At 38.4% G+C, this 13,157-nt stretch overlaps 1 protein-coding gene across 1 annotated transcript in view; it reads left to right on the forward strand.

The window, feature by feature from the left end:
• Positions 1 to 11,741, forward strand: part of LOC129263179 (uncharacterized) — a 28,550-nt gene extending 16,809 nt beyond the window's left edge. The window contains exons 14-16 of the mRNA XM_064100463.1: positions 1,311 to 1,511; positions 5,543 to 6,295; positions 7,970 to 11,741. Of these exons, the coding sequence (XP_063956533.1) occupies positions 1,311 to 1,511; positions 5,543 to 6,295; positions 7,970 to 8,226 (1,211 nt within the window). The 3' untranslated portion in view covers positions 8,227 to 11,741. The remainder of the gene's footprint in view (positions 1 to 1,310; positions 1,512 to 5,542; positions 6,296 to 7,969) is intronic.
• The last annotated feature ends 1,416 nt before the right edge of the window (positions 11,742 to 13,157 follow it).

Here is a 13,157-nt window from a genome sequence, read left to right on the forward strand (position 1 = left end):
CTTAAGCAACTCAACACCATCACATGACCAAATAATTTGAGAACGGACTGTTGGCCGAGCGAGACGAGCAGTCACGTCGGCTTTTAACTTTTTTTTTCTGAGCATACATGGAGGGAGCGCATGCGCGTTGCTCGTGAGTCGCCGCAGCCAGGGGGGGGGGGATGGGAAGGGACGATCGGGCATTGCATCTTGCATTGATATTAAGTTGTTTTTTTAAATGAGAAAAATGATGTGATGTGGATGTGGATGAAATACAATTTTACAAAGTAACAAATACAAAGTTCTCCATTGCTGCAAAAGCAATCAATACCGGTAGATGGCGCTTCAACACGTACAGTCTTCAAGTTTAGTTAGCTGCACATTAGAAAGGCCTCGAGCAAGATTTGTTTCTTTCTGGGATTTTTCTTATTTTTGGTTTGGAAAAGCGATAGTAGGCAGCTTTAAAATTTAGTGCCCTACTGTTCAGTATTAGAGGTATGACATTAGCTGTCAATTACACTAGCAGATCGGTCAAACAGAAGAGGGTAAAATCTTAACTACGTCTACGGTACTGCGCGACGCTCCGCCTTCAGTTTCCCTGTCGCTAGGCTGCGGCGCGCCCAGCGCCGGCCAGCCATGCCAGCAGGCACTGGCAGGCGCTACCGAGGAGCGCTTACCGAACATGGATTGGCCGTCTCGCGAACACCACGACAAAAATCATTAAATTATGAAAAGAGAAAGACAGAGATGATGTAAAGTGAGTTTTATTTCATTCTTTTTACAAGTCCACGTTTCAAACATGTCACACATATGCTAAATTTTCATCAAGTCAATCAAGTTTCTGAGGTCGGATTTCTCTGTGTTCGTGTATAAACCGCACCCCCCATTTTCGAGGTTTTCCCCGACAGAAAAAGGTGCGGTTAATACACCGGAAAATACGGTAATGATGCGTTCATGACAGATCTTTTTCCTTAAAATGGGGATTTGTGAGGTGTCATTTTTTTTTTACTCCCAAGGTATGAATTACATGTTTCGCTTAATCTGGTCTGAAAATACTGCTTGGACTTGGGAAATAAACACATGTTTACCCATATTAGGTCAAACCTTGTTCTATCGCTTGTAGAGACAATTGAAAACATACATTGTTTCAATTTTCTTGCCAAGTCATCCACGCAACATCGCGGAACTGCTTTTCATCACAAAAGATGGCTGCGTAACCTTGAAACGGGTGCCTGGTCTTAAAATTTGCATTGCCTTTGCCCTTTGGCTATTTTTCAACAGAGAGAAGATTGACTTATTGAGATTTCTACTTTTTTTCATAATATCTGTAGGTGAGGTCCAAGATGTCCCAGCTACTGTTGCTGACGAAGCTGTTGAAGCCCCAGAGGGTGTTGAAGCACCAAGAGCAGTGACAGCATCAGAGACCGCCGAGGTTGTGAATAATGGTAGTGCACGTGCAGTGGTAGAAGAACATGCGGAAGAGTTTGACTGGGCCAGTGTCGCCAATTTCCTCCAGGGAATCCCTGAGCCAGGTATGTGGTGAGGGCGGTAGGGGGAATCCTATGAGAAATGTTAGACTAGAAGCTTATTTTGCCTCCGCAAAATGAATCTGCCGGACTTTAACAAAACTCTAATATATGTTGTGTGATTTATATATAAAGACACTGGCAATGCTGTGGCTTGACTTACTTCTTTGAAAATGCTGACTTCCTTACCAATATCAGATATTAAATTTCTGAAATATCCTAGTTCACGTTGGCAGCTCTGCTCGCAACTCATTTCTGTTCCTTAGTCAGTGTAAGGCAGAAGTCATCCTGCTTTCTTCTACGGGATGTTTATTAACGTGTGAAACGGTAAATTGCCAATTCGTCTATTGCCAAATCATCCACTCACCATTTGGTGTACTTTCATTTAGTCTAATGCCATTCCGTCCATCAACATTTCATCTAACAACCATTTGGTCCAATCATCAATTCATCTAATCACCATTTCTTCTCACACCCAGTCGGTCTAATATCCATTTCATTTTCATTTATTTTGCACAATTTACATTTACCGGTAGTCCAATTAGACCAAATGGTATATGGATTAAATGTCTATTGGACCAACTGGTTATTAGACAAAATGGTGAGTGGACAAATTGGCAATTAGACCGTGTGGATAGTTGACAAACTGATAGTAGACCAAATGATAATAGACAAGTTGGCATTTGGATGAATTGGCATTAGACGAATTGGAAATTAACCTGTGAAATTAGTGAATAGAGTTTAATTCCAAAATTGTATGACTCTTGATGCCAGGCTGCTTCATTATGTGATGCAACTTGACATAAATATTTTAAGGGATACTCATACCTGCCAACCATTCCGATTTTGGCGGAATTATACCGATTTTTTAGCCTCCATTCCGAATTCCGAATTTTTAAACCGAAATTCCGATTTTTGGGTCAATCAATATAGTGTTGAAATTATTGAAACGGCTGTATGATGCGACTAACGCATAAGCGGCTGTAACATACGACTAACGCATAAACAACTGGAGCGCACGGCTAAGTGCTAAGTGCACAGTTCCATTGCAATTGCATGTGAAAATTACGAGCAGCGCGCGGCCGATATTAGCGTTGACTTCCGGAACAAAATGGCGGCTGACATCGGCTCGCGAAAGTGCCAGTTTTCAGTGAGGACACGTTTTCAAAATCCACGAACATCGGAAAAACCGTGAAAAATTCACTTTTTTAGACCCCTTGTTTCCTAACTACGATGTATAGAATTAACGATGGTGATATTTTTGACGCGAAATATGGTGATTTAGTAAGAAAATTTCACTTTTTATTCGAGGTTTTGCCCTTTTCGCCGGATGATTTTGTATTGTGGAATGAGTTAGTGAATGAGTCGTGTTTTGGTGTCTAGAGTGTGTTGGTAATATCATTGATGAGTCTGCTGACCGGCTGCTTAAATTACCCGGCCGCTCGGCCGGCCGCGCCGTGCACATGGGGAGGCTCTGCTGCAGTTACTCAAGTTAGATCTATCCCTACGCAATGTTAAAATTGATCTGTACTTTATTTTTTCGAATAATTGTCAAATTTGTGAGAAAGAAAGGAAATTATCAACTTTCGAGTCAAGTTGAGCCATCGGAGCTGAACGCCAAATCTACTTGCTTCGCTTGCCTAAACTCCCGGCGCCCGAGTTGCTGCGCCTCAGCCTCCCAGTCTCACCGGCGCACCGCAAGTGCAGTGGTGGTTGCGGGTCGGGCGTATGCCGCCGTAAGCTTCGGCTCCGTTTTTGTCATGGCTGAAAATCTGCTTTCTTATGCCAACAAGCACTTATCTAATAAAGTTTATGATATAACCTTGTCCTCAGTCACTACTCCTGTGTGGTGAAATATAAACATGAATAAGATGACAATGTTTGGCTTATTTTGATGCATATGATAGACTTGATATAAATGATAAATAAATGTTAGATTTTTTTGCACTCAGTTTTTAATACAGTAGGCCAACTTGAATCTGAATTAATGATACAAAATATCCCTTGGCCCAAAACTCAATTGTATTCTTGAAATTATTTTTTTTCTGATTAAAAAGAGAATCTTTCCAGAAACTTTCCAACAATAGAGGGCATCACAATTTATTAAAAAATTAAATTATTCCTAAGTCTATATAGATTTCAATGAAAACAAATCACACCTGAATGAAACTGGGTGTATTTTTTGTCACAAACGTGATATCTTCAAGACCTTTGTTTTAATGTTTAATTGACAAATGATATTATATTACATATAAGTAGACTAACGTTACATGTAGGTCATCCTGTAGGTCATCCTGTGGTATGGTAAATAGGGTAAATTTGCTTTAAAAGGGGTAGAGAAATGCTAATTTTACATGCAGAAAATGCAGAGTCCCTACCATGGGAGGGGGAAACCATCTCGCGTGCGACCCGTTCGGGGCCCTCGTGGCTTTGATACTGATTTTTTATTATCAAAGGTTGGCAGGTATGGATACTATGTTTTGAAAAGGACACTTGCGTTTGAGGTGGCGGGCCATGGGGGAAAGGGGGCGAAGACATGGCGAAGCAAGTGATGGAGGCAAGTAGGAATAATTGGTTGAGGGACGAGGTTGCACTGAATGGTCACACGTTTTCTGCGGGCTTTATTTCTTCTTATAAGACATAGGGTTAGGTTTGCAATAGGGTTTTATGTTAGGTTTAGGATAGGGTATGGTGGTCTATCCAGGGTTGAAGTTGGCCATTCCATTAATGTGTGGAATTTGCAGCGGAGCAATTGTCGCCGGAGCATATGTCATGGAACTGCACTGAATAGAGTAAAATAGAGGGAGGGGATGAGGGTGATTACTGTGAGATCGCTCTGATTTTCCTGTTTTTGCAGCAGCGAATTACAAAGTTCAACACATTTTTGTCTCACCTGCATAGCAGAGTGAGACTATAGGCGCCGCTTTTCCGACGGCGACGGCGGCGTCAACACCAAATCTTAACCTGAGGTTAAGTTTTTGAAATGACAGCATAACTTAGAAAGTATATGGACCTAGTTCATGAAACTTGGCCATAAGGTTAATCAAGTATTACTGAACATCCTGCCTGAGTTTCATGTCACATGACCAAGGTCAAAGGTCATTTAGGGTCAATGAACTTAGACCATGTTGGGGGAATCAACATCAAAATCTTAACCTAAGGTTAAGTTTTTGAAATGTCATCATAAATTAGAAAATATATGGACCTAGTTCATGAAACTTATACATAAGGTTAATCAAGTATCACTGAACATCCTGCATGAGTTTCACGACACATGACCAAGGTCAAAGGTCATTTAGGGTCAATGAACTTTGGCCGAATTGGGGGTATCTGTTGAATTACCATCATAACTTTGAAAGTTTATGGATCTGATTCATGAAACTTGGACATAATAGTAATCAAGTATTACTGAACATCCTGTGCAAGTTTCAGGTCACATAATCAAGGTCAAAGGTCATTTAGGGTCAATGAACTTTGGCCAAATTGGGGTATTTGTTGAATTACAGCCATAAATTTGAAAGTGTGTTGGTCTAGTTCATAAAACTTGGACATAAGAGTAATCAAGTATCACTGAACATCCTGTGCGAGTTTCAGGTCACATGATCAAGGTCAAAGGTCATGTAAGGTCAAAGAACTTTGGCCACGTTGGGGGTATTTGTTGAATTGCCATCATATCTCTATAAGTGTATTGGTCTAATTCATAAAACGTGGAAATACGAGTAACCAAGTATCACTGAACATCTTGTGCGAGTTATAGTAGTTTTCAAAATCAGCACTGCTGCTATATTGAATCGCGCGATGCAGGTGAGACGGCCAGAGGCATTCCACTTGTTTTTTTTTGTCTTTCCTTCTGTTTTTGCTTTCGTGAATTGATTTTGATAATTCTGTTTCTCTTTTTTTTCCATTTTCCATTTTCTGAATGGAAGCCTTCCCACTGATGTTATTTATTTCTTATGTGTTTAATTTTGTTTCTTCATACTGTTCACATATTTTCTGAACAGTTAAAAGTGACATTCTTGAGTTTATTTCTTCTGTAGATCCATTACCTGTTCCTCCGCCCATGGCCACCGTAACCAACGTTGAACCTTTGAACGGATCACCAGTGAAGGTGGAACCTTCCCAGGTTCAAGTCCAAGAGAGTCAGGTGGATGATCATATATGTCTTCAAGCTCAGGTGACCTGTGAAACCTGCGGCCATGTCCTGTGCTGCATCAACAACCTCATCCCTCACCTCGACACCCACAAGGTCATGACCGTACAGTGTGAGGTGTGCCACCAGGAAGTAGAGATGACCAGGACTGCCACAGTAATGAAAGATGGCGTGAAGATCTACAAGTGCGGTGCCTGCGTGATGGGCCTGCCAACGATGCCATCAAGGTCCTCCAGACCTGCACAGGTAAGAGATTCCGAAGGAGGTCCCACACCGAGTAAGAATATCCCTTGTCCGCACTGCCCCAGGGTGTTGAAGTGCCGCAAGGATTACACCAGGCATATCAAGATCCATGCGGAAGTCAAGCCGTACAAGTGTGACATCTGCGGCAAGGAGTTCACAGCTATGGCCAACTTGAGGCGTCACCTGGATGCGCATGCTGGGGTGAAGGCGCATGAATGCACGATCTGCGGGCAGTTCTTCAGCGGACACATGGCCCGTCATATGAGGACACACACCGGGGAGAAGAAATACAACTGCGAGATCTGTCCCAAGGGTTTCAATCGAATGGAGCATCTGAAGAGGCACCTGTGGCAACATCTCAAGGATGGCAATGCCCCAAGCGATCATAAACAGCTACGTGAGTAAGATTACCCAGGCTTCCATCTACCCCTTCCCACAATCCCTTGCCCTAGTAACTGTATCGAGCTTGAACTGTCTCAGAGTCTGTAGGTTTTGCATTCATGTAGCTTTAGTCCGCGTGTGCTTCACGGTGGTGTCTTTTGGTTTGGCAACATAGTGACTTCTTGAGACCTGACGAAAAAGTTTGTGCATCTGTGTTGCTTTGGCTGGCATATGCTTCCAGGTGAAAACGTTATTGCAACAGTCACACCAACGAATCCGACTCCAAACTGACCGATGGTATTCCAATCAAAATAACGTAATATCTTTGATCGGTCTGTGTTGGTGTGACTGCGGTGTGACGCTCTATGTTGTTCAAGTTATTAGTTGAAGATTTTGCAGCATGGTGTTCTTCAAGGTAACATTGTGGGCCCTCTTTTACAAAGGTACAATTTAAGTCATGGCTTTGACCAGTGGTCCAACCAATGTTTGGTTGGCAGGTATGGTACAAAACTTGAATTGAAAATACATGCTTGCTCCATCATTAGCTTTTCTGTTTTTACAAAAGATTATTTACAGATGTCTAGGAGTCATGATTGCAAATAATTTTTCTTGAAATCTGTAGAAACAGTTGTGACGACTGGCTTTCCCTACCCAAACCACAAACTTAAAAATCTTGTTTGAATAATTATACCCTTGTCAAGATGGGCCTCCATTGGCCTGTAGCACCAAGAAGTACGATGGGTTGTAAATGTGAAAGAACAAATCTGGTTGGTTCCTGGTCAATGGTTTGAACAAGATACACATGCAACAATGATTTTGATTGGTTAGTGTCATGTTGTGATTTGATGACATTTCTTTTGTGTTACAGGGTACCGTTCTGCCAGCCTGGTTGATGTTTGATACTAATACTCTAGATTTTATTGCACTAACTATTGTATTATTTTGCATGCTACTTTCTGTATTAAGCTTTTACTATTTGTCGTAACAGCCTCTTCATTGCTGATGTTTTTTACTTGACATAAAATGTGATATACCTGAACATACCATCAAACCCGTGAGACATTTTTAAAGAAGAAACTGGACAAATATTTGGACAAAAACACACTAAAATAAAATAGACAATGTGTTATAGTCGTCAATTTCTTTGAAGAAATTATGATTTAACATGATTGTCCATAATTATCAATTATTATTGGAATGTATGAAGAGATTTTCATTTTCTATTACTAAAGCGGTTAATTAGTTTAATTTCTATCATGTATTTGAATGATCATTCATTCATATTCTACGTTTTTCCTTTTTTTTTAATATGAGGTGACAAATCAGTGCCTTTGTTGATTTGTTTTTCAATCAGATAGTGCATTGGTCAATGGATACTGATTGGTGTTAAAAAAACCTCTAAAAAATTCATGAATGGTCCCATTTCTGGAAATGTCTTTGAAATTTTTGCTATTTCTTGGCTGTCCGGATCAGCAGGTATGACACACCTATGAAAAATAAGAAAGCTACTTCAGGGAAGTATTTCATTAAAGGACATGTTGGACGTAGAATCCCACGACAGTTACCGTAGTAACGTTGCATCTCAGCCAATCAAATTCAAAGCAAGTTGTCAGATGAAACATGTTGATGAAATGCTACTCTTGCCCAAGTTCAGTAATTGATTGATTGCCTATTTTCTTTTTCTTCTCAGTCGAACTAGGCGTAACAAGGGACAATGCCCAGCCAAGTGAAACCTCCCCGTCAAAGAGCAACTGGTGCGACATCTGTCACAAGATCGTCCCCGGTCGTCTGGCCAGGCATAAGATGACTCACAGTGACGTGAAACCGTACCAGTGCACCCAGTGCGACAAGGCTTTCTACCGATCGGAACATCTGAAGCGCCATCTGGAGGTTCACGCCAGGAAGGCGCAATTTACTGGGCTGCTGCCGACAGAGGCAACGGCATGAAACAAATTATTGTGATTTTATAAAGTTTGTTCCAGCAACATCTGCTTTAATAGAAAATATGCACATGAAGCCTAATATAATTAAAATTGAACAATCCAAGGTGGCACCTCGAGGTTCACGCCATGAAAACGCAATTCTCATCAATGTTAGTTAGGCAGAAGGGTGTTACATGTAACTCTCACATGAACTGTACATTTCACTTTCCATCTTTTCTTTATTTATTTTATAAAGCTGCACTAATTCATTCACATTTTACTTTATTTTCAAGTCAATTTGCTCATGCTCCATATATTTCTTCTTTCTTTCTTTCTTTTTTAATTAGTTTTCCATTGATTTCTGATGCTAAATCCCAAGCATGAATTGGTAGTATTTTACTGTCCTTTTTTTTTAATACTCCATCTTCTAATTAATGAACTTTGCCATAATTGTATGATATTATTTTGCAATTCAGTGCCACACATATATATATACTACATGTAAGATATAACCACAAAAATCTGTTTGTTTGACCTTTTGACTTTAAAAAGGTGTAGTGTATAATATTGTTTTGTTTCTGATCTAAAAAATAATTTCTTTGACTTGCTTGGCAAATATTTAACATATGGAAGGTCAGCTAACCTGTATTTCGTTATTATATACATTGTGTTCTTGCCATGAAACATGAGACGAATTTTATTTTGGTTGAATATGGATATTATTTGGTTGAATATGGATATTAAATTGATATTCAAGCCTTGCAAGGAACTAGTGTCCATGTTATTGTATGACTACTAAAGAATGGAACCCAGAGTTATGTTCCAATTCTTCTAAACATTTATATAACTACTGTTAAAGCAGGACTTTTCACTTACTTTTGGTTGGAAATTAATTTTATCTGATTAAATTATTCAAGGTACCAGTGGCCATGCTATTGTATGACTGCTATAGAATGGAACCCAGATTTATGTTACAAATTTTTCTTAACAATCATATTACTAATGTTATAGGAGGACTCATAACTTGAATCTGGATATTATCTGACTATATAGATATTCTTTTCACTTACTTTTGGTTGAAAATTGATATTATCTGATTAAATTATTCAAGGTACCAGTGGCCATGCTATAGTATGACTGCTATAGAATGGAACCGAGATTTATGTTACAAATTTTTCTTAACAATCATATTACTAATGTTATAGCAGGACTCATAACTTGAATCTGGATAGTATCTGACTATATAGATATTCAAGGAATCAGCGGCCGTTTTATCAAGGCTATTTAGAGTAGAACCCAGAAAAGGTACAATCTACATGTATGTTATAGCAGGAATCTTATTTGATTTGAAGAGCATTGAACCGGTATAAGCCAGTTCGTAGTTCCATTCTGCGCATGATCAGAGAAAGGTCATTTGTACTAAAGTGGCATGGTGGTTTAAAAGTTGATGAGATAAGCACCAACTTTGGTGTCTTGATTATTCATATATTCTTTTCAATTGTGTTTTTCATTTGCATCCACAAAGAACAAAAATGCGTCCACGACTGGTATTTCACTGCAGTTTGCCAAGTACATTGTACAACATGCTATAATATGCATTCAAAGTAGAAATGCAACAAATACCTTCACGGAGTCTTCAATGGTGTGCTATTCTAGTCACCTGGTATAATTCAATTTCTTCATCCTGCTATGTAAGGCATGCATATGTTATATCCTGCTTTGAAATCTGCCTATCATAATGAAATAAATGAAAGGTCATTTGACCAAAATTGTCCCTGATGTAACTACGAACTGGTCTATTACATTGCTATATCAGGATCCCGTTGCATTAAAGTCACTTTCATGATAACTTTGCCATCCAATGGTAACTATTATATGACACCGAGATAGATCCTTGTGATTTGATTGGTTGTTTGATATCGTTCATTCAGCCCATTTTGCAATGACGTCATCATTCAACCGTGCAATTTTGGATCCATACGATTTTGTCCATTGCACTCGCGCACCGAGACTGCAGCTCAACAATCAACAGACCAAACTCGCACTGCATGAGCATGTTTTGCATCAAAATTCATGAATTTCATATGAAAAAAATATCATTTTTAGGTGTCATATAAACCAAATAATGATTTTTTTTCATTCGTGCAATGGACAGAATACTTCATTCGGTGAAAGATTGGATCATTTCATCTTTCACCTCATGAAGTATTCTATACATTGCACTCATAAACATTCATTATTTGTATACCATGGTAACATGGCTCAACAGCCAATCAGAATCAAGGATTCCATTAAAGAAACCATATCATGGCAAAGTTACCATTATAGTTTCATGCAACAGGGCCCTGGTATATATTATGGGAATGAAGATATACCAGATATAGCATCTATTGAATATAATCATATCATATATCTATTGAATAAAATTGTATCATATCTATTCAATAAAATCATATCACAATAGTTATTTCACTTTCACTTTATAGACCACTGGGTCCCGTCTTACGTAGAGTTACGATTGATCCGATCAACCACAACTATGGAAATCCAAGCAACGTCAACATATAAAATGCATGTTTGTTCAGCATGTAATCGACATATGTTGAATATTTGTACATTCATTGTTTTCTTGAACATTTTGTATGCTTCTCTTTGTTTACAAACGATATTGTGAAAATTTCCTGTACAAAAAAAGATGACATTGTTTGATTTCCATATAGTTGAGGTTGATTCGACCAATCATAACTCTTTGTAAGGTGGGGCCCTGGTGTTAATCCAAGCGGCAATCCTTTTGTTCGGGGGGGGGGGGGAACTATTGCTCCATCCCCCCACCACTTGAATAATATGACATCATGTATCTACACCTATATTATAGATCATCCTCACAGGCAGTCATGTTTTAATATAGGACAAACAATATATACCTGTGCATCATACAAAGATAAATCATTGTTTTTTTATGTTCTAATGCACAGGTTTCCTCATCTGTATTCCCTGGCCCGTATTCTGAAGTCAGGTTTAACTTAGACCATGGTCTAACTCTGTGCTAAAATTATGGGAAGCCAAAAGTGTCAACATTTTTATTAAGTTGTATGTTTCTTATGTTCACTGTGCTCTTTCCTGATGCATTGATGGTGAAGACAATCATCTACTTATACTTCCTAGACAATAATAAATGATTTGAGAGCCAAATGAGCTGAAATATGATATCTTTACTGTTAGTGATTTATGTAGCAATTGGCTTTCCATACTTAAACCACAACTTTAAACCTGAGTTTGAGTTAAACCCAACTTCAGAATACGGGCCAATGTATCTACACCTATATTATAGATCATCCTCACAGGCAGTCATGTTTTAATATAGGACAAACAATATATACCTGTGCATCGTACAAAGATAAATCATTGTTTTTTATGTTCTAATGCATAGGCTTCCTCATCCAGACCTGCCAACCAGTACGTTTTAGCCGTATTTAGTACGTTTTTGCAACCAAAATACGGCAGTACGTTTTTTCTTTAAAAAATATGTTTTTTTTTTTTTTTACAAAATCGTAATGTATTGAGAAAAATCATCTCTATATGTCTCTATTTCATAAAACGTACACAAATATGGTCATTAGATCAATGTAATTTCAGGTAACTTGTTTTTTTTTCAATCATTTTGTAAAAACTAGGGTGAGATATATACACAAGTTTCAATGGTTTTTTTTTAATCTGCAAGAGCAGTGCACATTTTAGCTTGCATGCAGCTTGAGCGCCGTGATGGGCGAGTGTGCCAAGCATTTTATTATGAAATACACTTTTTTTGGGGAAAAATACAAAATATTTATCTCACATGGTAAAAATACTGATTCTTTTGTCAAAATACTGATTTTGGGGGATAAGAATACTAAAAATACAACTTGGCAGCTCTGCTCATCTGTAGTCCCTCCAATGTGATATCATCTGAAACTACTCTATATCATGCATGTATTCAAATTATAACAAAGGAATTTATAACTGCAAACATGACATTACATTTGAAGTATTGTTATGTATCCAGAAAAATAACAGGAGGAAGCGTAGGGTAACCTTTTTGCCACTTTTCTATCATTGTATTATTGTTTTGGTAGTGTTTGAAAAGTTGATTGCCAAACATCATGTCATATATCAAGTACTGTAATATTCATGAGTTGTGTTTTATAAAGCTGTTTATATGCAGGGTTCCCACAGTCATGGAAAATCCTCGAAAAATTTGTGTTCATGGAAAGTCAGGGAATTTGGAAAATTTGTGAAAAGTCATGGAAAGGGGATTTTGGTCCTGGAAAAGTCATGGAATTGCATTTACCTCTTGGCTATGGCAGCTTTCCAGTTTGTCGTGTCTCTCAACTCTCATACTCTGTGATCATACTCTGCTATTATAATTGGTGTTCATGATTTCCATTTTCCCAGTTTTGTGACATCCCAAATTCTCACGTAATTCTCACATAACTCACGTGACGACACAGGAAGTCATGGAAAGCAGCAATTTAGTCATGGAAAAGTTGTGGAATTCTTGTTTTCAAATTTCTGTGGGAACCCTGTATATTATATCATGTAGCTCACACGTCTGGTCACCCTTTTTTCAGCGTAAAATGAGGGGCCCTTTTCACAAAACTTTTTATAACAAACTTGCAATAACAGTTTAAAGCTACTGAAATTCTTTGCTTTGATTGGCTGATAGTAAACTTGTTATAGACATTGCACATTTGTTACCATGACAAGTCTTTATGAAATGGAACCCTGATTCTCAATCTATTCCAATTCCTGTGAGCTATAGATAAAAATTGTCATTCCTAATAAGCATCTGCTGTTAATAGTAACGTCATCCAATGGTAACTACCATGAAATCTTTGATTTTGATTGGCTATTGAGCCATTACCATGGAAGTTACCATTGAAAGGCAAATTTACCATGATAGTAACTTTTATGCAACAG

This window comes from Lytechinus pictus, chromosome 6 (genome assembly GCF_037042905.1).
Source record: "Lytechinus pictus isolate F3 Inbred chromosome 6, Lp3.0, whole genome shotgun sequence".
In the NCBI taxonomy this organism is placed as follows: domain Eukaryota; kingdom Metazoa; phylum Echinodermata; class Echinoidea; order Temnopleuroida; family Toxopneustidae; genus Lytechinus; species Lytechinus pictus.